Genomic DNA, 27,057 nt, shown 5'->3' with positions numbered 1-27,057 from the left:
ATAACAATAACATGCTCACTGCCAATTCCTCCAGGGTCAGTCAGCTCCTGCCCTCATTGCACCTTGGCCCAGATATGGGTGATGGAGCTGAATTCCAGAGCTGAGGTGGGCAATAGAATGAGAATGTATATGTTAACGAAATGAGACTGGGGAGGTTGAAGGTCAAAGGTTGGGTCTAAGACATTACGTTTCCAGAGCTACAGTATTGTTATAGCGCAGAAGGAGCACATTAGCCCATCATGGCAGGGCTGGAGTTAGTTATATTCCCTAGTTCCAATCTGTTACCATTTCCCCATATTCCTGCACACTCTGAGATTGTAAGAACTGCCGATGCTGGAATCTGAGATAACACAGTGGGAGCTGGAGGACGACAGCAGGCCAGGCAGCATCAGAGGATCAGGAAAGTTGACATTTTGGGTCAGGACCCTTTTTCAGAAAAGACACACCTTGCTTTTCACAACCTCAGTGTATCCCCTAAAGCAGCTGCCCTTTCATTCATTGCAAGATTCATTGACTAGTGCAGACAGTGGGTTGAATAGGCATCTTTGCGCTGTCAGTTTCGATGAGTCAGTGGCAGTGGTAGCCACTGGTGGGAGTGGAAGGAGCTCCCTGAAGTAGAGGAGCCATTGATACTGGATGAAAATAAGCCTGGTATCTCACTGTGGCTATTGGGGGGTGGGAGGCAAGAGGAATGGCGGGGGAGTGTGCAGCATGGAAGGATTGAGTGTGATCAATAGGAAATATAGGGAGTAGATATGCCGGATGGGTGAATGGTTGGTTGGGGGGGGGGGGGGGGGGGGGGCGGCGGTGCTGTGGAAGAGGGTTAATTGAGGGCCGCTCAGGCGTACAAGATGTCCAAATAGGGGGCAGACCCTCTTTCAACCAACAGTAACTAAACCAACAGGGCCTGTTTCCACACTGTAGGGAATCTAATCTAATCTAAAACAATGAATCAGGTGTAACTAACAAAGGACTGTAGTGCTCTCAAGGGCAATTAGCAATGGGCAACAAATGTTGCTCTAACCATATGCAGCAAATGAACAAAAATACATTTCCAGTATCTGCAATATTTGGTATTTCAGTGTTTAAAACTCCTTCCTGTCGAGGCACAGCTCTCACTGGGCTCTGTTTTACTCTGCTCATCCCCTTTAAAGAGATTTTATCTCTTGCAGCCACAACTGCAATCTGCATGTACTTTGCGCCTTTCGTTTAGTAAATCATCCCAAAATGATCAATTCGACTTTGACACCAAGCCAGCTGAGGCTATCAGAGCAGAGACAAGTGAAAACGTTAGAGAGAGGTAGGTTTGAAAAAGGGAGGGAGAGGTTTTGGGAGGTAGTTACAGAGTTCAGGGCTGACGAAAATGAAGGCAAGCTCATCGTGGGTGAAACTGAAAGGGTGTGCATCTCACAGTGGATTTTAGACATGAAAGAGGTTACAGAACCGGTTGAGGGTGGAGGGGCTGGGTGGGTGAAATCATGGGGGGAATTGGGCCCATTCAATAAGACTGGTAAAGTTGAAGCTTTAGAAAACCCAGAGCCAAAGCAAATCAGCCAAAACAGGGATCTCGGGTGAACATGATTGGTGGGCATTTGTCGCAGAGTTTTGAATGAGCTCTTGTTTGTGGACAGCACAGGATAGGGGGCTGACGCCAGTCCCCAAAGCCTGTCCACTATCTACGAGGCACAAAGCAGGAATGTCATGGAATATTATCAGTGATAATGGGAACTGCAGATGCTGGAGAATCCAAGATAATAAAATGTGAGGCTGGGTGAACACAGCAGGCCCAGCAGCATCTCAGGAGCACAAAAGCTCCTGAGATGCCATGGAATATTCCCCACTTGCCTGGATGAGTGCAGCTCCAACAACAGCCAAGAAGTTTGACACCATCCAGCACTACGCAGCCTGTTTGATTGGCATCACAACTGTATACATTCACTTAGCCCTCCACTGATGCTCAGTAGTAGCAGTATGTATTATCCACATTCTATTACTCTTAGCTACTGGCACAGTGGCTCAGTGGCTAGCACTGCTGCCTCACAGCACCAGGGACCCAGGTTCTGTTTCACCCTCTCGCGACTGTATGTGTGGAATTTGTACATTCCTTCTGTGTCTGTGTGGGTTTCCTCCCACAGCCCCAAGATGTGCAAGTTAGGTGGATTGGCCATGCCAAATTGCCCATAGTGTTCAGGGGTGTGCAGGCTAGGTGAATTAGCCATAGTAAATGCAGGATCACAGAGATAGGAAGGGTTGGTGGGATGATTTGGCAGGGTCGGTATGGACTCAATGGGCTGAATGACCTGTTTCTACATTGCAGGGATTGTATGATTCTGCAAGATGTGTGTAGAAGGTCTGCAAAGCTTCTGAAGACAGCACATTTCAAACGCATGATCTGGGGCAGCAGCTACATGGGAACCACCATACCCTGCAAGTTCCCACCCAAACCACTCACCATCCTGACTTGGAAATATATCACCGTTCCTTCAGTGTCACTGGATATTATCTGGGCTGGAGAGTTTCAGTGATGAAGAGAGATTGGACAGACTGGGGTAGTTTTCCTTAGAGCAGAGGAGACTGACAGGGGTGACATGATTGACATGTGTAAGAGTATGAGGTGCATAGGTAGGGTAAGGAGGAAGGATCTTTTCCCCCTTTTTGTTGGGATCCATGTTCGGGTGCATGGACTTATGGTAAAGGGCAGGAGGTTTAGAGGGAGTGTGAGAAAACATACTTTCACCCAGAGGGTAGTGGGAATCTGGATTTCACTCCCTGTAGGGCTGGATGAGGAAGAAACTCTCACAACATCGAAGACGTATTTCGATGTGCACTTGCAATGTCAAAGCAGACAAGGCTACGGGCCAGGTGCTGGAGATTGGGATTAGAATGGTTAGGGGGCTGTTTTTGCCTGGGTGCAGAGTCGATGGGCCAAAGGGCCGTTTTCTGAGCTATAGATCTCTAAGACTCCGGCATTGACTGATTCTGTCTCTAAAACTCTTGCCAGGCCTGCTGGGTGTTTTCTAGGATCTTTTGTGTCTTTCAACTGGGGATTTCCACCATCTGCACTGTTTCGCTTTTGATTAATGTCACCAGGCTGTTTACCTCATCTGCTGTTTCTAGGATCACGCAATGTGGCAGCACTGCAAGATGGAACAAGAGCTTTCACCTTTCGAAAAGATTCACATGAACATATAGTGAAACAGCTTCCGAGTACACATTCAGCCATTTTGCCTTTCCTATTGCTTTGAAAATACCTACCTCATTCGTCCTGTTGTCCTGCTGTTTCCTCACATCCTCCATGTTATTGTTTCCTTTAGAGATAACACAGTGTGGAGCACAGCAGCTCAGGCAGCATCAGAGGAGCAGGTAAGTTCTTCAGGAGAGCCCCAATTCAAAACCTCGACTTTCCTGCTTCTCTGAAGCTGCCTGGCCCACTGTGTTCCTCCAGCTCCACACTGTGTTTTCTCTAGCTCCGGCATCTGCAGTTCTTGCTATCACTGAGTGGCTTATTATTTCCTTTACCAGATTTTATCCATTTCACTTTTGAAAGTTGCTGTTGAGCCTGCTTTCCTCTTGGGTAGTGGTTTTGAGACTTCAACAGCTCCTTGCATTGACAAAAAAGATCACACAGCAGGCCAAGCAGCATCTTAGGAGCACAAAAGCTGGTGTTTCGGGCCTAGACCATTCATCAGAAAAACCTGATGAAGGGCCTAGGCCCGAAACAGCAGCTTTTATGCTCTTAACAAGCTGCTTGGCCTGCTGTGTTCATCCAGCTCCACACTTTGTTATCTCAGATTCTCCAGCATCTGCAATTCCCATTATCTCTGATACACTTCCCACTGAAGCAGGGTACACAATCTGCAAAGGTAGCTCACATGCTCCTCCTTGTGATCAATCAGATCATACAGCTCCTATCATACACATTAATCATATCCCAACGGTGACACCAATCTATAGAGCGACACGTCCCCTATCATATATATTAATCGTACATCCTTGAGGTATTACTGATGTATAGACCTACACAGCTCTATCATAGGTCACGGTGATCATGGGGGACCTCAATATGCAGGTGGATTGGGTGAATAATGTTGCCGGTGGATCCAAAGAAAGGGAATTCATGGAATGTTTGCAGGATGGCTTTTTGGAACAGCTTGTGATGGAGCCCACAAGGGAGCAGGCTATTCTGGACTTAGTGCTATGTAATGAGCCAGACTTTATAAAAGACCTTAAAGTAAGGGAACACTTAGGAGGCAGCAATCATAATATGGTAGAGTTCAGTCTGCAGTTTGAAAGAGAGAAGGCAAAATCGGATGTAATGGTATTACAGTTAAATAAAGGTAATTACAGGGGCATGAGAGAGGAATTGACGAAAATCGACTGGAAGCAGAGCCTAGTGGGGAAGATAGTAGACCAACAATGGCAGGAGTTTCTGGGTGTAATTGAGGACACAGTACAGAGGTTCATGCCAAAGAAAAGAAAGATTATCCGGGGTGGGATTAGACAGCTACGGCTGACAAAGGAAGTCAGGAAATATATCAAAGAAAAAGAGAGAGCCTATAAAGTGGCCAAGAGCACTGGGAAATCAGAAGATTGGGAAGGCTACAAAAACAAACAGAGGATAACAAAGAGAGCAATAAGGAAGGAGAGGATCAAATATGAAGGTAGGCTAGCTAGTAATATTAGAAATGATAGTAAAAGCTTCTTTCAATACATAAGAAAGAAACGAGAGGCAAAAGTACACATCGGCCACTCCAAACGGATGCTGGAAAGCGAGTGATGGGAGATAAGGAAATAGCTGAAGAACTTAATAAGTACTTTGCATCAGTCTTCACAGTGGAAGACATGAGTAGTATCCCAACAATTAAGGAGAGTCGGGGACAGAGTTGAGTACGGTAGGCATTACAAAAGAGAAAGGGCTAGAAAAGCTAAAAGGTCTAAAAATTGATCAATCTCCTGGCCTCAATGGGCTACATCCTAGAGTTCTGAGGGAGGTGGCTGAGGAAATAGTGGAAGCTTTGGTTGTGATCTTTCAAAAGTCACTGGAGTCAGGGAAAGTCCCAGATGATTGAAAAATTACTGTTGTAACCCCCTTGTTTAAGAAAGGATCAAGACAAAAGATGGAAAATTATAGGCCGATTAGCCTAACCGCAGTAGTTGGTAAAATTCTAGAATCCATTGTTAAGGACGAGATTTCTAAATTCTTGTGAGATGTTAATGTGATAACATCCCATTGATTTCTTTACTTCTATGGAATAAAGTCTTTTATCTGCATTTGATTCCTATACTTCTGTAAATTAAAGTCTTTTATCTACCCGCACGGAGGTATGCAGGCACTGCCCTGGAGCTTCCTGCCCAGCTAGGAATTCAGTGTAAAACTTTTGTAACTCCTTGTCTTCCCACACATCGGTATGCAGACACTGTCTTAAGCTTCCTGACTGAATAAAGTTAGAATTAAACTGTCTCAAATAGGGTTCGGTGGGGAACATTTGTAAAGATGTGAGACTTCTAAAGCATGTAACTTCTGTCGCTGACTTTGTTCCAGCCAGACACACCGACAACTTGAAATCACAATCTGTCCCGATAACAACTTGAAATCGCCCCCTGCCATTAGCAGCCACTTCACTAGCAATCGATACCATATCCTGGTCTTTTATGTTCTTGATGTAATAATTGTTTGGTATCCTGTCTTTGTCTGTTGTAATAATTGTTTCATGTATCATGTCATTGTGAGATATGAAATTGTTTTATGTATTATGTACTTGGTAAAGTATAAAAAATGGGGACTCTCCGCTGCTCGGGGAGAATTACTTGCGAGGCTCTGCACTCTGTGCCGGGTTAAGTAGTGATTCTCCACAGTTTGTACTTGCTTGGTAATAAAAGGATTTGTGTTTTTCTAAACAGGTCAGTGTCTTGTTATTGCATCAAGTCTGTGAGGGTCTCCGAAAATGAACCTGACACTTGGAAGTGCAGGGTCGGGTTAGAACAAGTCAGCATGGACTTAATAAGGGGAGGTCATGCCTGACAAACCTGTTAGAATTCTTTGAAGACATAACAAGTAGGTTAGACCAGGGAAACCCAGTGGATATTATCTATCTAGACTTCCAAAAGGCCTTTGATAAGGTGCCTCACGGGAGGCTGCTGAGTAAGGTGAGGGCCCATGGCGTTCGAGGTGAGCTACTGGCTTGGATTGAGGATTGAGAGTTGGGATAAAAGGCTCTTTTTCAAAATGGCAACCAGTGACGAGTGGTGTCCCGCAGGGTTCACTGTTGGGGCCGCAGCTGTTCACTTTATATATTAACGATCTGGATGAAGGGACTGGGGGCATTCTGGCGAAGTTTGCCGATGATACGAAGATAGGTGGATAGGCAGGTAGTACTGAGGAGGTGGGGAAGCTGCAGAAAGATTTAGACAGTTTAGGAGAGTGGTCCAGGAAACGGCTGATAAAATTCAATGTGAGCAAATGTGAGGTTTTGCACTTTGGAAAAAATACAGGCATGGACTATTTTCTAAACGGTGAGAAAATTCGTAAAGCAGAAGTACAAAGGGATCTGGGAGTGTTGGTCCAGGATTCTCTAAAGGTTAACTTGCAGGTAGAGTCCGTGATTAAGAAAGCAAATGTAATGTTGTCGTTTATCTCAAGAGGGTTGGAATATAAAAGCAGCGATGTGCTTCTGAGACTTTATAATGCTCTAGTTAGGCCCCGTTTAGAATACTGTGTCCAATTTTGGGCCCCACACCTCAGGAAGGACATACTGGTGCTGCAGCGTGTCCAGCAGAGATTCACACGGATGATCCCCGAAACTTAAGAAAATACTGAACTGCCACGTCCCTTTGTACTTCAGATTCCAGAAGCCTTTCCCCAATTTGAAAACAGCCTATATCTCTATTCTAGATAATGAAACATGAGGCTGGATGAACACAGCAGGCCCAGCAGCATCTCAGGAGCACAAAAGCTGACGTTTCGGGCCTAGACCCTTCATCAGAGGGTCTTCCTAGCATCTCCCTAGCAAAGCCCATCACGTCACATTTTCTCACATTGCATTCAGGAGGGCAAAAAGGGGATATCAGGACCCAAAACATTGACTTTCCTGCTCCCTGGATGCTGCCTGTGTTCTTCCAACTCCACACTGTATTGACTCTGACTTGCTATTTTCTGAGCCCTGCCTCCCCTTTAACAAGTTTCATGTCCTTGTGATTAAAGCCTAGGGTGACTTTGCATTTAACTTTATAAGTTAAGTCAACATTAATGTGGATAAATATACAGATGTCTGACTCAGTCAAAACCTGAGGTGATCACATGGTATCAGAGATAATGGGAACTGCAGATGCTGGAGAATCCAAGATAATAAAATGTGAGGCTGGATGAACACAGCAGGCCCAGCAGCATCTTAGGAGCACAAAAGCTTGATGCTGCTGGGCCTGCTGTGTTCATCCAGTCTCACATTTTATTATCTGTGATCACATGGTGAGAGCTTTGTTGAGAATTTAGGTCAGGCGCGTATCTTCATCCTCCGATCTGATGGTGGCGCTCTCATTCCTCTATGCCAGGGAGGTGACAGCTCTTGCCTTCTGCGAATTGTTGGCGCCGCCCTTTGGCGCAGAGCCTGCCGGGATCTGTAGTCCACAAAGCCCCGGCGACGTCTCGGGAACAGGCGGAACCGGAAGGTAAGAAGACTACAAGTCCCGGCGGCCGTTGGGCGTCACTAAGGGATCGTCAGCGTTTGTGGGAGCGGAGGCGTGCGGTGCGGAGTGTGGAGTGTCGGCGGTATCGGAGGAGAATCAGAAACCCGGGGGAAGGGAGAGACCGGGGGTAAGAGAGTGAGGCCAGTGGGACCGGGGGAGAGAGAGTGATTCCGGGTTCAGAAACCGGCGAGAGACAAACAGAGACCGGAGCGAACTGCCTAACCCTGACCATGGCTGGGGCGATGGCCATTCTGGGTAAGTGTCCATATGGAATCCTATAGAGCATTGTATACATTAATCATATAGTCTAATGGTGACCACGATCTATCGAGCTGCACAGACCCTCTCCCCGTCCCCCTCTCTGAAGGGTCTAGGCCCAAAACATCAGCTTTTCTACTCCTGAGATGCTGCTTGGCCTGCTGTGTTCATCCAGCCTCACACTCTGTTATCTTGGATTCTCCAGCATCCGCAGTTCTTATTATCACTATCACATATCCTTATGGTGCCTCTGATCTGTAGAACTGTATGGCCCCCTATCATAGTTACTTATAGTGACACTGATCTACAAAGCTATATAGCCCTTATAATATACATTAATCATATGCCAGTGGTGACACCAACCTATAGAGCTTCACATCCCCTATCATATATATTAATCATATATCCTTGTGGTGCCTCTGATGTATAGACCTACACAGCTCTATCATATGCATTAATTGTGTATCACTGTAGTAACACTAGTCTAGAGAATGTAACGGCCACTGTGGTCTACAGTGATCATATATTCTTTTGTAACACTGATTTATAGATCTCTACAGCCCTTGTTGTGAACACTGGTCATCTATCTGTACAGGAACATTACCTGTCGAACGATGACATTCCCTATTGTGTAAGAGAGGTAATAGGAACTGCAGATGCTGGAGAAGCCGAAATAACAAAGTGTAGAGCTGGATGAACACAGCAGGCCAAGCAACATCTTAGGAGCACAAAAGCTGATGTTGCGGGTATTTTCATCATGTATCCCTATTGTAACACCACCTCCGAAACAATACAGCTTCGGTTTAAAATTAAAACAAAATTTGAAAATCAGCCTCTTCAGGTACAACATGACACGCCTCTGTTGGAGGTAGGACTTGAAGACAGATCCTCTGACTCAGAGATGGGATATTATCAATGTGCTTCGTGGCTCCCAACTCTTCAGTGCGCACCATCATCTGTGGTAGCCACATTTAAGGAAGAATATGAAGACATTGGTGGTAGAATGTTACAGGAATGAAGTATGAAGATAGTTTGGAGACCATGGGACTGTTTTCCTTGGAGAAGAGACAGTTGAGAGGGGATTGGATCGAGGTGTTCAGAAGGGGGTTTGCACGGAATAGGTGGAGATAATCTGCTGCCTTTTGAAAAAGGATCAAATTCCAAAGGATATTGGCTTAAAAGAGCAGGAACTGACATAAAGAAAGACACCATTAAGTAACAACAAGTGGTTAGGATCTGGAATAATTGTGTTGAAGGCTGCTGGAGGCAGATTCCATTGTACCTTTCAAAAAGGGAACTGGATAGGAAAAGTTACGAGGCTGCAAAGGAAAGCCAATGGTAGGATTGTATAGGATTAGCTGAATTGCTGCTATGGATAACCAGCATAAATATGGTAAGCCAACTGGCCTTCTGTGGATGACTATTCTGCTTGTCTGACTGTATCTCTTAAGTGTGTTTCTGTATGTCTGTCACCTGTGTAGCTCTTTCAACTTTTATGGAGCATGATATAGTGTCTGTCGTATGTTTCCAAAGTGACACTATATACAGAGCAAGATAATGCTGTCTGTTTGTCTGTCATCAGGTTTAAGTATCCTACTAAGATAACAAAATGTGAAGCTGGATGAACACAGCAGGCCAAGCAGCATCGCAGGAGCGCAAAAGCTGATGTTTCGGGCCTAGACCCTTCACCAGAGCTAATCCCTCTGATGAAGGCTCTAGGCCCGAAACGTCAGCTTTTGTGCTCCTGAGATGCTGCTTGGCCTGCTGTGTTCATCCAGCTTCATGCTTTGTTATCTTGGATTCTCCAGCATCTGCAGTTCCCATTATCGCTTAAGTATCCTGCTGGCAACTTTGTATTTCAGGAGCAGTAATTCTTTGCCGATATCTGATTTCAATAAATGCATCTCAGTGAGATATTTGTATCATACAGCTAGGGTTTATTTAAATGTGTCATATTTATTTCAGTGTACAATGTAGATGTAAATGTATGTATAAAACTAAATGACCTAATTTTGCTCCCTTGTCTGTTATTTCTATCGTTTGCTCTTGTCTACTCAATAAATACCATTTATTTATCTGTGAAGATATATTCTTAGATGAGTGGTGCATCTGATTGAGCTGTGATGCCCCCACTGTTAAATAACCTGCTGACACAAACATTGAAGCCACTTGGGAGAAGGACTGAAAGGCAGCTAGCTGTGGAAAGGGATGAAGCCTACTGGTTTATTAGAACCTTCAGCAAGAGAAGAGTTGATGTTGTTATAATGCATACTGAAAGGCCATTAAGTACGCACCATTGTGTGATTCAGACACGGAACGTTATGGTATTTTTAATTGCACTGAGTGTTTGCAATTGTATTCTTTGCTCCTGATAACAAATCAAATATTACATATGTTTTTGTATTGATAAGATAGATCCAAGGTGTTTGGTACCGGAGGTGTTTTCTGGAGGGCTGGTGGTTGTTGATTAAGCACAAAAGCTTGTGAGAGACAAAAAATGATGGTTCAGCTTGAACTTGCAAGAATGTGTGTTACTCAATTGCATACCAGTGTCACTGCACAGGATATTGAACATCAGTATGGCTTACTGTGCCAAACAGTATCTATTGAAGAGAGAGAGGTGGTGCCACTGTTACCTTGGAGGGGGGTGTGGGGGGCAAGGCTTCAAACCTCCTGTACTTCAAATTTAGATTCAGTTTAAAAAACAAACCTGCAAACAAAAACCTGGTATCATTAGAAATGATTGTGGTGCAGTTAAATTGGCGAAAAGCTTAACTGGCAAGAAGTTCTGCCAATGCCCTTCTAGGTGGATGTGATTCAGCTTCACAAGGTGGTATCAAAGCAGACTTGGAGAGTTGTGGCAGTCATCTGTGTCCCTCCGCCACAATCATCTTTCTTTCTACAAAATAAGACACCAGCTGGTGGAGGGCATTCCACCTGACTATTATGCGCTTTGATTTTATTAGGGCTTCTTGATGTTGCACTCGGTCAAATGCTGTCTTGACACTAGGGGCAGTAATTCCAGCTCTTTGACCATGTTTGAACCGAGCCTTTAATTGGGTCAAGGACCAAGTGGCTCTGTCAGCAACCAAACTTGAGTGTCAGTGAGCTGATTAATACTATGTAAATGCCACTTTAATAATATTGTTGATGACCTCTTTCATCAATGTGAGAATTGTGCAGATCGTGAAAGGACTAAAAAGATGTGCTTTTACAGGAAGGTGATAGTCAGCTTCCTTCTTGAACTTCTGCAGTTCATGTGCTGTAGCTAGACCTATGATGCAATTAAGGAGGAAATTCCAGGATTTTGACCCAGGAATGGTGAAGGAAGAGTGATATTTTTCTGAATCAGGATGGTGAATTGCTTGGAGGGGAGCTTGAAGGTGGTGTTGTTCCCATGTATCTGATACAGATGGAACTGCTGTGGCTGACTCCGAAGGATCACAGCCAAACTAGTTCCTGCAGTTATGCTTTGTACATTTACCAGGTGGACCAGTTCCTTACTTGCAAGGTTCTAGCTGCAACTAACAATGAGATGACCAGTTTTTTTTAAAAAATATTGACCAGGGTAGCTGGGAGGATTCTCCTACTTTGATTGCAAATGTAGCATGGAAACTTTAGCATTCAGCTGAAAAGGCAGGAGGGATCTAAGTTTCATGCCCCTTTGGAGCGAGATGGCCTCTGTCAGTGCAGCATCCACACAGTATGGCACTGGAGTGTTGATCTAGATTTTGTGGACAAGACTGTGGAGCAGGGCATAAACGTAGAACCGTCTGACCTAAGAGGGAGAGTATTATCCATGTAGCTTTTACATTGACAGATCGGTTTCTGTGGCATTCCCGCTAAGCGAGTAGGAAAATAACTGATGGAAAAGACAGGTGCTTCCCTCAAGCTTTGTCCTGTATGGTGGTATGAAGCAATCTCTCACTTGGGTTGTTGTGTTTCCACAGGCTCCTCGATTCTGGCCCTCCTGCTGGCTGGGTATTTGGCTCAGCAGTACCTTCCCCCACCCAAACCAAAGGTGATCGGCGTGGATCTTGGCACCACCTACTGCTCAGTTGGTGTGTTCCACCCGGGCACTGGCAATGTGGAGGTGATTGCGGACAAGGCTGGGCGGAAGAGCCTGCCTAGCATGGTGTTGTTCACCAACCAAGAGGTACTGGTCGGGTACGATGCGCAGGAACTTGCAGATGCCAACCCACTGAACACTGTGTACGATGCCAAACGCTTCATAGGGAAGCAGTTCACGCCAGAGGAGCTCAGAGCCGAAAGCAGCCGCTACCAGTTTAAGGTAACAACACAGCTCTTGTTAATCATTAATTTCAGTTTTTGGACACAGGCATATCTTTTGGGAGGGTGAGCAGGTAGGATTGGAAAATGACTTGGAAAGATATGCAAATAGATTTACCAGAAGGGCATCGGAGAATCTCAGGATTTAGGAATGCAGAGAAAATGGGATTATTCAAATTGGAACAGAAATAGTTCAGAAGAAGCTTCAGGAGGATGTAGACTTGTAAGACATCTGTGTTTAAACTCACAACCGAGAAATGTGAAGTGAATCATTTTGGAATAAAGAACGAGGACAGGCAAATTAAATTTGACAGTGATATTTAAAATGATAAATATTTTAATAGAGTGAAGGATTAAAAACTTTTGCAGTAGCAGTTGCTTTATTTGAGATGGTCAGGCCTGTCACTATATAACATGAGTTCAGAAATGGTAGGGACAGATCTGTCACTATTGCAGACAGGCCTGTCACTATAAGGCTAGAGAATATTACTGGTGGGGCCAGGTCTGTCGCTGTGTATCACTGGAGTACAGACCCAGTGGAAGCCGGCCAATTGTCATATAACGTTGGGTTATGGTACTGGTGTGGGCAGGCCTGTCACTATATTATTGTGGTACAGTGCTGGTTGGGACAAGTCTGTTTCTGCCTTGAACTAAACTACTCGTCCTGTCATTTATCAATTCGTAGAGTGTGGTAGGTATGCTTCTGCTGAATAACGATGAATGCAACTTGGTGGTGGGTTGATTTTTTTTTTGGAACATGAGACTACATAGTTAAACTGAGAGACTGTTGTATGCGCACGTCTTACAGCTTGTCCTGCTGCTCAAAGACAGAATACTGGCACTAGTGTATTATATTTTGTGGAGGTATTAATTTGCAGTCAACCATTACCATGCCTTCTCTTAGAGGTTTATGTACTTCATGTGGCAATAGTATAGAAATTTTTAGCGGTTGAATTAAGAATATCGTGCAAGGAGTATCTTGGTATTCTTACTGTCTGTGGGTATTGCATGGCTTGTATACCTTTGTTTTACAGATCCTCTACAATAAGGGGAATGCTGAGTTCTCAATTACTGCTAACGAATCGCTGAGCATCACACCTGAGTACATCGGCTCTCGGTTGCTGTTTGAACTGAAGAAGATGGCAGAGGGCTATCTGGGGGTACCAGTGAGCAAAGCTGTCATCTCAGTACCAGCAGAGTTTGATGAGAGGCAGAGGAACTACACGGTGAAAGCTGCACAGCTAGCGGGTAAGCTGGGAGCGGAGGCGATGGGCAGCGCTTTCTGACTTTATGGTGGCAACCTGCTTACTAACCTTCATCAACGATAGACACCTTCACCCAATTCATGTTCAAGGCTCTGTAGGAAATTCCCTTTTGTGAATTCGAAACTATAGGATCCAATGTCTTCCCCCCACAAAGTAAAGATGGGTCCACTACGTAAACTCTCAGTGAAAAATCACATCACCTGTCGTGCAGCAATCAATCAGAGCTGTACTGGGAATGTCACTTTGAATGATATGCTTAAATCTGCAGTGGAATAACCTCACTTCAACCTCAAACGCTACAATGACAGCCCTGTACTCATTTATAGGAGCAGAATTGGGTCCTGATCCCTCCTAATAGTGGAAACATTTTCTCCATGCCCAGTATGTCCAGGCTTCTCTGCATTCTGTAAGATTCCCCTTATCCTCTAAACTGCATTAAGTACAGACACAGGGTCCTCAACCACTCTTTGTATGAAAAGCCTTGGATCATATCTGTAAACCTCCTCTGGAGCCCCTCCAAGGCCAGCACATCCTTCCTTCGATACAGGGCTTAAAACTGCTCACATATTCCAAATGTGGTTTGACCAGAGCATTTTATAGCCTCAGCAGTACATCTCTGCTCTTGAATTCTAGTCCTGTTGAAATGAAAGGTAACATTATATTTGTCTTTCTAACTGCCAACTGAACCTGCATGCTAAACTTAAGACAATCCTGTATGGGGACTCCTAAGTCCCTTTGTGCTTTAGATTTCCAAAGCCTTTCACCATTTTTAAAAAACTGCTTGCACCATTAGTCTTCCAACCAAAGTGCAAAGCCTCACACTTTCCTATATATTATTCCATTTACCACTTCTCTGTCCACTCTCATGACCTCTTATTTAGCAGCTTTATGTGTAACATCGAAGGCCTTCTGGAAATCCAAATTGATGACATCCACTGGTTCTCCTTTGTCTAAATTGCTTGTTAACTCCTCAAAGAATTTTAACAGATTTGTTGGACAGTGAAGTCTTGCTGATTCAGCCGTATTTATGCACACACTTCCAAATACTCCGCAATCTCATTTTTAATTATTGACTCTAAAATCTCCCTCATTACCGATACCAGGCTAACCAATTTATGGTTTTCTGTCTTCTGCCTTCCTCCCTTCTGAAACAGGAGTGTTACATCAGTAATTTTTCCTCCCTGACTGCAGTGATTCCTAAAAGATTACCACCAATGCCTCCACAATCTCCTCCGCTATCTCCTTCGGAACTCTGGGGTGCAGTCCACCTGATCCGTGTGGTTTATCCACATTTAGTTACACAGCACCACCTCCATAGTGATAGCCCCCAAACCTTCTGAACAATATTGCCCACTTGCTGGACAATAAATGCTGGGCCAGCCAAGGGCACCCACACCCACTGAATTTAATAAAAAGGTCCTTCAGCAGTGCTTCAAACCATAAATGCTGATTTGTTATGCTCAGTAAGCCAAGCTGAAATTGGTTTTGTGATTTATTGATTTGATCAGAACTTGGATTCAATGGTGAGGCAATGTTAGCTATTTCTCAGGTTCTCTTCATTATTTACAGACAAACAGTCCTGACATCAACTCCTTTCAATAATCACTGTGTTTGTCAAAGTAGGAAATGTGAATCAATCAACATCAAACACTGCCAGGGGCAAATAGACTGACTTGCTCTCTGAAATTGCTTAAACTGTAGAGTTAGACTGTCTAACCTTTCATTTGTGTCTTTACTTACATCCATTCAGTATATTCCATACTCCTCATACAGCAAAAACATCATCGACTCTGTGGCATTTACTGTCAAACTTCAGGCAGCTTTGTTCCGCAAAGTTCCATTCCCCCAGAAATGGGTTCGTGACAACCTGAAGTCGTATCATATGTCAACCTTGCAGTCAGTGATGACTCATCTTTTTGCCTGAACGGTACTCAGACCTGCATGGGAGATGAAGCCTCCGATGTCGCTGGTTCAGTGCTTTCAGGAGGATGCATTTGATGCTTTTATGTGTGCATCTGTCTAGATGGGTACAGTAAATGCAGATATAGAGATTAATCCTCCTCTTGGACAGCTCACTGTCATGAGGTGAGTAATGCGTTATGTAGTAATGAAGGAGGAGAGGTTATGACCATAATACACAAGGCGATTTCACTGTGACAATTTCTGGATTTGTCTGTGAACAGCACCCGTCCCTGCTACAGAAGTGAATTGAGGAAAGGATTTGTGGTGAGCATTGTGTGTTTGGAACAGGAAAAAAGTTCAATTTCCTTTTCCACAGATCAACACAAGTTACCTATCTTCTTGCCACATTCTTAAGTGCTTCCTATCATCATTTTTCCTTATTCCTCATTCCCAACAATCTGTTGCTCACATTATCTCACCTGCCACCACCTCATATATCTCTATTTCTTCTCTGCCTCGTACACAGCCTCCTGAATGAAGTCTTTCCCACAACCTCCTCCTACCCCTTTTATCCTACTGCTTTTGCATATCCTTCAATCCTGGAACCACCTGTGTCCCTCTATCCCCTTTACTGGCTCATACCTCTTTATCCCACAAGCTCCTCCAATCTCATTACTCCATAGGCTCCTCCTATCACTTTACTCCATCAGCCATGCTACCTCCATGTGGCGTTTTATCCCTTCACTACCTCTTTCCTTCTATCCCACCACATTGTCCTATCACTTTACCCCAATGCTTCTGCGTACACCTCAATCTTGTCAACTCCGTTTGTGCCTCTGCTTTAGCCATTGCCTCGTATTCCTCAGTCAGGCCGCCTTCACGTATCTCTTTGGCCTGCCACCTTCTCATAATCATTAGTCATTAGTTCACCCAGTTATCCCTTTAGCATCCATTTGTACTGTATCTCCTTTGATTGTAATCAACATGTTGATTTCTCTTGGTTGGGTTGAGCTGGTGGGGGGGGGATCATTGGTGGGTTGCGGGTTTCTGGGGGCAAGTTGGGAGTTTGGAATCGGGATGGTAAATTCCACCAGGGCTTCCTTTTGAAAATGCTTTGTGTTCTAATTTTCTCCCTGAAAGTGGCACATTGTTGATATCACACTTAGCGCCCAGAGCGCTGTTAACCAGTTGAGTGAGACTTTTTTTGTTTGTGTGATAGGACTGGATATTCTGCGGGTGATAAATGAGCCGACTGCAGCGGCCATGGCGTATGGCCTTCACAAGGTGGATGTTTTCAATGTGCTGGTGGTGGACTTGGGGGGTGGCACCTTGGACGTATCCCTGCTGAACAAACAGGGTGGAATGTTCCTCACCAGAGCAATGGCAGGTAAAGGAACCATGCCATATGGTCATTGTCACATTTTAATTTCAGGAGGGATATGCTGACCTTGGTAGGGATACGGCATAGATTTGAAGTAGAGTTTGATCTAGGTCCTGGGGTAAGATTCTGAGGAGAAATTAAATGAATGGGATTTGTATTTCGTCAAACCTGAAATGTTAAGGGTTGAGTTTGATCTGAATTTATCGAGGAAATAGGGACAAACCTTTTGTGCTTATTGGGAAAATCAGTGCGTAAAATAGGAATTGGAAGACCAGTCAGCCCTTTGATCCTGCTTTTAACTGAACCATCCTGCATGATCGCCTGATTGTCTTTTGGTCAATCAGGGAAGTAAGCAATCATTTCTGTTCTGAGCATGCTCAGTGATTGGGCATCTACAACGTGCAGGAGTTAGGAATTCTAGAGTAAGGAGACAAAACCTTAGAACGGGAGAAGACAAAGGAAGATGCTAATGATCAGTCATCTCAGGACATTTCTGCAGGAATTCCTCACTCTGGTGTCCTAGTATCTCTTAAGCTGCTTCATCAATAACTTGCCGTCCTTCCAGCATGTGGACGGAAGTGTGAAAGCAGGGTTAATAACTGCTTAAAAAAAATTAAAAGTAGGTGATTTAGGATACAAATCAGCCATTAACTTAGAGGTAGGAATCATCTCCTCCAGCACAGTGGCTCAGTGGCCAGCACTGCTGCCTCACATCACCAGGGACCCAGGTTCCATTCCACCCTTGGGTGACTGTCTGCATGGAGTTTGCACATTCTCCCCGTGTCTGCGTGGGTTTCCTCCGGGAGCTCCGGTTTCCTCCCACAGTCCAAAGATGTGCAGGTTATGTGGATTGGCCATGCCAAATTACCCGCAGTGTTCAGGGGTGTGTAGATTAGGTGGGTTATAGGGGTGGGATGCTCCAAGGATCAGTGTGGACTTGTTGGGCCAAAGGGCCTGTTTCCACACAATAGTGATTCTATTCTATTTTCCAGTCCCTGTGTAATAATAGGCAAAACACCAGCCCAAGCATTTGCTTCTTCTTAGGATGAAGGATGCTCATATAGTGGAATGGACTGCTTCCAGTTCTGTTCCTAATATCATCAGCACCAATGCCATCTGCAACTAGGTCACATCAATGAATATGAAGATGAATAGTCAGTTCAGTTTCAGAGACAACTGGGATACAGAGCTGTTACATGACCCATAGCCTTTCTCTTTCCTCAAGAAGAAAAACTAGGATGTGTACAGCGCTGTGCTAAATACAGTGTAAATATTCATTCTTTTAACATTTGAAGGTAAGCTTAAAGCTCCCTCTGCTGTTTTAAACTGAAAGTAGAGCAAACTCTGCACTGGTGATAATGGGATTGTCCCTATCAAACATGCCGAGGACAGAGACAGCACAGTGTGAGATACAGAGTTAAGTTTCTTGAACTCTTTTAAGCCAAAAGAAAAGCTCTGTTCATACTGTCTCCTTGAAACACTCACAGGACAAATACAACATGGGGTTAAGTACAGGATAAAGTTTTGTTTTATGTTAAATTTTAGGATTATGGAAAAAGAGTTGTGAGCGGAACGTGATAGCTGGCCATCAAAACATCTATTGAAGATAGCACAGGCACAGTGGGCTGGCTGCCCTTGCATAGTGATATTAAGATTCTCATCTGTCCAAAGTTGTGATTTCCTTCATATATTCTTGCAGGTAATAACCAGTTGGGCGGCCAAGATTTCAATCAGAGGTTGCTGCAGTTCCTGTTTAACCAGATACATCAGAGATATGGTACTGTGCCAACTGACAAGCAAGATGTGCACCATCTGCGCCAGGCTGTTGAAGCGGCTAAACTAAACCTGACCCTGTACGACTCAGTGCTGATCCGGGTACCACTGTCACTGCCAGGGTCCCGTGAGGCAGGAGGTGAGCCTGGAGGTGGCAGCAGTAAAGTTTTGTTCGAAGAAACGGTGACCAGGGACCTGTTTGAAGCACTGAACCAGGACCTGTTCAAGAAGATCCTGGACCCAGTGGAGGACGTGCTGTCCCGTGGTCACTTGGGCCGGTACGAGGTGGACGAGATTGTCCTAGTTGGTGGCTCCACCCGTATCCCGCGGATACGCCAGGTCATCCGTGAGTTCTTTGGCAAGGAGCCAAACACTTCAGTGGACCCAGACCTGGCGGTGGTGATTGGTGTTGCCTTACAGGCAGGGATCATGGGTGGCTCTTGGCCGCTGCAGGTCAGTGCGCTGGAGATACCCAACAGGCATTTACAGAAAGTGAACTTCAACTAAATGGATTCCTTTTTTTTCCCCCCTCAATGTTAGTCCTAATGGATTGGAAGGCAACTTTTTATTCTGTCTCCCTCTCTGGATTGGAGGTGGATGAGTGAGCAGTTATTTTTAAAACAATAACCCATCTCTGCAGAAGACCCTCCCAAGCTTCTGTTAAATCATTCCGCAAAGCTGATTACTGTAAATTTTGAGAGTTTTGCTTTTTCAGCTCTTTGGAGTTCTGCATTCCGCATTCCTTTTTTTTAGAAAAAGAAGCACTTCATGATCGAACTGGATCTTATTTATGCGAGGACAGCGTTCACATACTATTAGGTTAGTCACCAGGTTTTGCTGCCTGTTGAAATCCTTGCAGCCTTTAACGATTTGCACCATTTTTATTTCCCCTTTTGTTCTCACTAATGACTCCCTGTATCACACTGACTCATTCTATTCCCTGGCATCTAGCCAAGAGACCCTCCTGGACTTCTGCCACTACCCATGCTGTTCCTGTTCTGAACCAATCTCAGCTTCCTCGTAGAATTGGGCTCGACTGCCACCGGTCCTGGTGACAGGAAAAGATTGGCTGTGTGTGCCCCTGCTCTGGACACTGGATGCATGGTGAAGAGCAGCGCTGACCTTGACCTGCCAACAGATTTATTAAACTGGCTGTCAAAGAATGAGCAACCTTCAGAGAGGGTACGGAAGCAGGAAGTTGCTTCTTGATTGGAGATGTCTGCAAGAGGGAGGAATGTTGGTAGTAAAAGATAGAGGATTTAAGAAAGAAGGTTCAGTAAATAGATTGACAGTGAGTTGGCTAATGAAGGAACTGAGTGGAAGTTTTGAGAGGGCCAAAAAGGATCATCTTCTAAGGATTCACCCAACAGACAGGGGAAGTGGGAACAAAAGATCAGTGATTCTACCTGAAAGAAGGTTTGTTTATTTAAAAATAATTTTTATACTTGTGTTGTTTTACTTGTTAAAAACAGTGCCGTAATCAAGAAATGTGAAGGTAAATTGATTTTATTAAATATATATTTATATATATTCTTAAAATTTTATACACAAAGCAAATTGTCTTTATGAATCAAACCTGAATTGAAGACCATTTTTGTCTTTGGTGCAGATCTGCTTCAGAAAATCATTGCAATGGGTAAACATTTAATAAATTATCCCCTGTGTTCTGCTCTGGGATAGTCAGTCTAGGGCAGTCATGCTTAGATATTTTGTTTTAATTTATTCTTGGAATGTGACTATAACTGGGAGCTCAGTATTTATTGTCCGTCCCTAATTACCCTCATGGTGGTAAGCTGGCTATTTGATCCATTGCAGTTCTTGTGAGTAAGCAAATACACATTGCCCTTTGGGTGAGAATTTCAAAGGATTTTGACCTGTTACCAGTGAAGAGACGGTGATATAGTCCCAACCCTTGATGTGTTTGTTAGGGAAGATAATTTGCATGTGGTAGTGTTCCTATTTGCCCGAGCAAGTTGGTAAAATGCACTTTGTAGATGATGGTGGAGGGAGCAGTTATCTCGAGTGGTGTATAGGCTGTTAATCAATGAAACTGCTTTGCCCTGGATGGTAGCTAGTTACTTCAGTATGCAACTGCACACTTTCAGACAAGTGGAGATTATTCCATCATATTCCCTAATCTGCTTTGTTCACATTGGTAGGAATGTAGTTTTCACAGATCCGGGATATCTGTGGGGTTATTGTGTCACAGCAACACTTTGACATTCAGAAGCGCTGTCTGCAGCTGGGAGCCACAGTTGCTGTTGAGCAGGGCTGGGGAAAAGGCTTGAGAATGGGTTATGCTTTGTAAAATTTTACAAAATAGAGATGATGTTCTTGTCGGTTAAGTAAGTATAAATAACATGATGAAAAATCACTTTTTAAAAAAAAATCATTTGTGGAATGTGGGCTTGTCTGTTTGGCCAGCATTTATTCCCTGTTTATAGTTGCTCTTGAGAAGATGCAGGTGAGCTGCTTTCTTGACTGCTGCAGTCTGTCTGCTGTAAGTGCTGTTAGGAGGGGAGTTGAAGAATTTTGAACTGGTACAGTGAAGTAATGGTGAATGAAGTTCCAAGTTGGAATGATGTGATTGTTCCCTATGCATCTTCTGCCCTTCTCTTTCTAGGTGATAGAGATACTAGGTTCAAAGCATATGCCTGTGCATATACACCCCACAATATTCTAGTCTGCTTCTGAGGCAAACGGTACAGGACTAACTCTAAATGCAGTTACTGCTTGCCACACGGCATTTGTTTTGGAAACCTCTTGCGCACTCGTCTCTGTGTAATTATCTTTCACACCTCGCTGTAATCTCTGTCTGTCCTCACTGTCTGTCCGTGGTCCTCAGTACTTGGAAAATCGTGGAACAGCAGGCACCAGGAGGGGAGAGAGACAGACCAAGAAGGAGGGGGAGAAACTCTCAAAGCCCCGTTGAGAGATGTGTACCATTGCTGTAACTGGTCTTCCTGCTCGCTGAATTCCAGTCTACACTCTGGCCATGACATCTTGATGTTTGACATGACATCTAGTTGTACAAGTTGATACCACACAACGTAATGTGATTATAGCAATAACAGGAGGTAGGAGCTGTGTCCTTTTGTAATATGTTTGCATTCATGAATATTTCTTCAAAAATTTTAACAACGCTAAGGCTGAGAGAAATGTTTTGGGGCTCTTATTGTTCAGGGTTTGGAGTGTTGCTTCACTTAAAACAATTTAATTTGATCATTTAAGGTGTTCCACAGCTGCAAAGGGATGAGAATAAATTTCAGTTTTGTTCCGGTGCCAATCTTCACAGGAGAACCTGTTCCCTCCCGAGGCCTCCAAGTGTTGATTCTGTAATCATCACAATTCCACAATAACTGGGCCCAGAAAGTGGCCACTTGGCCAATCAGCCTCAAGTGGTAACAAATTCCACATTCTTGCCATTCTGCTGAAAGAAGTTTTCTCCTGAATCCCTCATTTGTGTTTATTGCTGTTGAAGAGAATGAAGTACTGCCTCCATTAAAGCCACCTTGTGAAGTAATAGTATTTTACATCGAATTGTGCAGCAGTGAATGAGGCCATTCAGCCCATCAAGTCCATGTCGACTCTTTTTGAAAGAATTGTTTAATTAGTTGCACTCCTTCCCTCCTAGCCCTGCAGATGTTTGTTTTGCCCTCTAGTGTTTTTCTAATCTTTCTTTTATCGAAAGTTTCTCTTGTATCTGCTTCCACCATGCTTTCCAGACGGATGATTCCAGCAATTCTATTTCGAAATCCTAGTTCACACTTTAAGTAAGTTCTGGAAAGTGTAATTTATCATTCAGTGAAATCTCAGTGACATTTGATTTCCTCCTCCTCCCACTCCCTGCTTTGCCTTTCCAGATTCCCCTCACCAGCAGTTGTGGTGGGTAACGTCAACATTGTCCTACATCTAAGGAAGCAGTGTCTTTTGTATGTTTTATAAATTTTTTTCCTCTGTTTCGCTTTAGTGAATACAGTCCATTGGAGTGGTCTAGCCCTGTGGGAAGAATTAAGACCACTGTTGTCATTCTACCCCACCCCCTCCCCAGCTGATTGTCATTCAAGTGTCCTGTATCCTACTGAAGGCTCAGTTGGTGTGTCTCCATCCTGTGGGCATGTGATGCTATTTGGCCTCACATATTGGGAATTTACGTTAACTTGGTATGGTCAAAAATGCCAGCCCACCCAGTTCTCCACTGATGGAATTTCTGCTGATCTTCTGCCAAAGTGTAGTAGCTGTCCTGCCTTCACAACCACCACTTCAAGGCATCTACAGGGTTGAAATTAGTTACAAAGACCCAAGCACCTAGAAGCTGATTTGATCAAGATCTGAGGTTCCTCCAGTTGTCTGGAACATGTTATACAGTATCTGTATGAGAAAATACTGTAAGGTTTAATTTATTGTACTTTGTACGATTACTAGTATTGCCTTTGTACGTTTCTGAAGCCTTGACTGAAGAATAAATTAAAATGTGCCTCTATTGGAACTGACTCCTGATGTGCATGTCTCACTTTACAGCAATTTTGTCGTCGTCTTATGGCCAGGTGATTGTCTCTTCTGAAGAGTGATCTCTCTCATTCTGAAACACTTCACTCCGAGCAAGACAAACAACTTGTGCTAGAGTTAAACAGACTTGAAAGGCAAAAAGTAATTAAACTTTCTCATTACCTGGATGGTGTGCAAAGACAGTGCTACATGAATTTCATCCTGCCTCTTCTCACCATGTAAATGTGGCCAACAATGCGCATGTGCCTATCCAATTTTACTTTTATTTGTTTTATTTCCTGCCCCTTGTGGCCATGATCAAGTCCAGTCAGAGAAGAAGTCTCAGGAATTAGATGTAGTGAATGGAGATGCAGTTAAAAGGCAACCCAGCTCTGCCCTTGCTCTTCAAAGACTATAGAGTGCCAATGGTGACTCCAAAGAACGTGAAATGTGACATAGTAATAAGGGGAACATGCTGGGGTTAGAGGTGTGGGGAAACAGGTGACATTGAACCCATGGTTTCTCACTTCATGCTTGAGCCTGTTCTATATGTATTGGAAGTGTGTGTTATCATGGTTTGTGAAGAACTCCATTATTGTTGTCGGGCCTGGTTAGCTTGGAAGTCTGGTTTGTAATACAGTGATGCCAACAGCGTGGCTTCTATTCCTGCACTGTCTGAGGTTACCATGAAGGACTCTGCCCTTACCTGAGACATGGTGACCCTCAGGTTAAACTACCACTTGTCTCTCTTTGTCTGCTTCTAATGACAGTGTAGCCCTATGCCCCTGAGAACCGTGGCGAATTTTACCTTTATTCTCTCTGTCTGGGCTTGAATGGGAGTTTGTCAAGATCATAAGCTGAGCACTAACTGAGATCTGAAGAGCCCTGATGAGAGTATATGCCCTACCGAAGAACTAGCACACCTAAAAGACAGGGCTGCTAATAGGCTTTAATGGCATATGCAATGAAGTGTCAGCTTGGAGACCATATGCATGAGCAAAAGTTGATCCTATTAGGAAGGAGCAGGCCATTCAGCCCCTTGAACTTGTTATTTAGTTATTTCAATTCCATTTACCTGCTGATGCTGCATATCCCTTGGTGCCCTTACAAAACTAAAATCTGTGGCCTCATCTGTATGGTAAAGGGTTAACAATTCACAACATTAAATTGTTTTTCTCTCTTCCTGGGTGTATTGTTTGTGTGGACAGACAAATGTTGTCATACAAGGGTCAGTGTTTGTTGCCAGTCTGAATTGGGCTTGAACTGGGTGGCTTACTTGACCATTTCAGGCTTGATTACATTGCTGAGGGCATGGATTTGCACAGACCAGATCAGCTAAGAACTGTAGATTTCCTTCTCCGAAGGTCACTTATGAACCAGATGGATATTCACAAAAATTGTTGCTTCCAAGTCGCTGTTACTGAGCCTAGTTTTCAGTTCCACATGTTATTGGACTAAATAATTCAGCACGTTGGTCTGAGTGTGATTTGAACCTGCCCCCACAGCATTCGCATGGATCTCTGAATTACTAATCTAGTACGTGACTGTCCCATTCCAGAGTAGGGCCATGAAGAGATATGTATGCTAATGTATTTACTCAGCTATGTACTTTATATTTACAGGCAATAACGAATCAAATGAAGGTATGATTAGTACATTTGCAGATTGCACCAAAATTGAAGAGAGAGTGCACAGCGAAGGTTACCTGAGACTACAAGAAGATCTTGATCAGATGGGTCAATGGACTGAGGAGTGGCAGATGGAGTTTAATTTAGATAAATGTGACGTGCTGTATTTTGGAAAGGCAAATCAGGGCAGGACTTGTACACTTAATGGTAAGGTCCTGGGGAGTGTTGCTTGAAAAAAAAGACCTTGGAATGCAGGCTCATAGTTCCTTGAAAGTGGAGTCCCAAGTAGATAGGGTAGTGAAGAAGGTGTTTGGTATACTTGCCTTTATTGGTCAGTGCATTGAGTATCGGAGTTGGGAAGTCATATTGTGGATATACAGGACATTGGTTCAGCCACTGTTGGAATACCGCATCCAATTCTGCTCTCCCTGCTATAGGAATGATGAGGTTTATAAATTCATGAGGTATATGGATAAGGTGAGTAGACAAGGCCTTTTCCCTGGGGTAGGGTAGTGCAAAACTAGTGGGCATAGGTTTAAGGTGAGAGGGAAAAGATTTAAAAAGGACCTGAGAGGAAACTTTAACCCAGAGAGTGGTGCATGTATGGAATGAGCTGCCAGATGAAGTAGTGGAAGCTAGTACCATTACAACATTTAAAAGATATCTGGATGGGTGTATGAATAGGAAGGCTTTAAACAGGTATGGGACACAAGCTGGCAAATGGGACTAGATTTATTTAGGATACCTGGTCAGCATAGACGAGTTGCATCAAAGGTCTGTTTCTGTGCTGCATATCTCTACAACTCTAAATACTGAAGTATTTAATCAGGGAATTTATTGTGGTGAACCATGTAATATAGAAGCAGAAGTGGGCTGTTCAGCCCCTTGAGCCTGCTCTCCCATTCAAAGAGGGCATGGCTGATCTGATTATTCCTCAACTCTACTTTTCTGCTGTTTCGCCAGAGCCCTTTGTTCCTTTTACTGATTGGCAGAATTTTAATCTCATCTTGGACATACTTAACAACCCAGCCTTTGAAGCCCTTGGCAGTAAAGAATTCCACATTCTCTAACCTCTGAAAGAAGAAACTCCTTCTCATCCTTGTTTTAAATATACAATCCCGTTATGAGATTATACTGTGTAGACCTGGACTCTCCCACAAGAGGTAATAATCTTTCCACATGTATCCTGTCCAGCTCAATTAGAATCTTGAGTGATAATGGGAACTGCAGATGCTGGAGAATCCAAGATACCAAAGTGTGGAGCTGGATGAACACAGCAGGCCCAGCAGCATCTTAGGAGCTGGAAAGCTGACGTTTCGGGCCTAGACCCTTCATCAGAGAGGGGGATGGAGTGAGGGTTCTAGAATAAATAGGGAGAGAGGGGGAGGCAGACCGAAGATGGCGAGAAAAGAAGATAGGTGGAGAGGAGAGTATAGGTGGGGAAGTAGGGAGGGGATAGGTCAGTCCAGGGACATGGTCAAGCAGTATCAAGGCTGAATAGATTACAAGAGAGTTGCAGTGGGAGAGAGATTCCCTGAGGTTGGTCCGGAGGGAGGAGGGTAACTTTTTCAGGTTAGGCATCCCTGGAAGAGGCTTCGCAGTGAGGTTAAAATTGTATCAATGATAATGGGAACTGCAGATGCTGGAGAATCCGAGATAATAAAATGTGAGGCTGGATTAGAATCTTGTACGTTTTTGTATGATTACCTTCCATTCTTCTAAACTCCCACAACTACTGTCTCAAAAGCTTGCCCGTCCATACCCAGAGATCGACCAAATAAATCTTCTCAAGCTTCAAAATCACCCCTTCCCCCACTGCATCCCCAAACCAGCCCAGCTCGCCCCCGCCTCCCTAACCTGTTCTTCCTCTCACCTATCCCCTCCTCCCACCTCAAGCCGCATCTCCATTTCCCTACCTACTAACCTCTTCCTGCCTCCTTGACCTAACTGCCCTCCCCACCTATACTCTTCTCTCCACCTGTCTTCTCCTCTATTCATCTTCGGTCTGCCTCTCCCTTTCTCCCTATTTATTTCAGAACCCTCTCCCAATCCCCCTCTCTGATGAAGGGGCTAGGCCCAAAACGTCAGCTTTTGTCCTCCTGTGATGCTGCTTGGCCTGCTGTGTTCGTCCAGCCCCACACTTTGTTATCTCGGATTCTCCAGCATATGCAGTTCCCATTACCTCAAATCTTCTGGACTACCTCCAATGCCAGTGTATTGTTCCTTACAAAAAGGGATCACATGCCAGTATTCCATCTCTGATCTGACTGGTGCGTTGCATTTTCGTGGGTTTTTTGGGTTTTAGCAAGGTCTCCCTACTTTTGGACTCATTCCCTTTGAAACAAAGGACAACATTCCATTTACCTTCCACATTGCCTGTTTAAAATTG

The 27,057-nt window shown here is 44.1% G+C and overlaps 1 protein-coding gene across 1 annotated transcript; it reads left to right on the top strand.

Moving 5' to 3' along the window:
- The first annotated feature begins 7,704 nt into the window (after positions 1–7,704).
- hspa13 (heat shock protein 70 family, member 13) lies at positions 7,705–23,025 on the top strand. Its single transcript, XM_048540786.2, has 5 exons — positions 7,705–7,938; positions 11,892–12,232; positions 13,266–13,479; positions 16,618–16,785; positions 18,479–23,025. The coding sequence occupies exons 1-5, from the start codon at positions 7,914–7,916 to the stop codon at positions 19,057–19,059; spliced, it is 1,329 nt and encodes a 442-aa protein (XP_048396743.1). The 5' UTR covers positions 7,705–7,913; the 3' UTR covers positions 19,060–23,025.
- The last annotated feature ends 4,032 nt before the right edge of the window (positions 23,026–27,057 follow it).

The sequence above is a fragment of the Stegostoma tigrinum genome, chromosome 12 (assembly GCF_030684315.1).
Source record: "Stegostoma tigrinum isolate sSteTig4 chromosome 12, sSteTig4.hap1, whole genome shotgun sequence".
NCBI lineage: Eukaryota > Metazoa > Chordata > Chondrichthyes > Orectolobiformes > Stegostomatidae > Stegostoma > Stegostoma tigrinum.
The sequence above is the reverse complement of the archived record's forward strand: the minus strand, read 5'-3'. Positions and strand labels throughout refer to the sequence as shown.

What these genes read in the sequence shown, in the direction of transcription:
- hspa13 (XM_048540786.2), top strand. Translation starts at nt 7,914, where the DNA reads ATGGCTGGGGCGATGGCCATTCTGG. An exon ending in TGGGGCGATGGCCATTCTGG is followed by an intron (nt 7,939 to 11,891) that starts GTAAGTGTCCAT and finishes GTGTTTCCACAG; the next exon opens with GCTCCTCGATTCTGGCCCTC. An exon ending in GAAAGCTGCACAGCTAGCGG is followed by an intron (nt 13,480 to 16,617) that starts GTAAGCTGGGAG and finishes TTTGTGTGATAG; the next exon opens with GACTGGATATTCTGCGGGTG.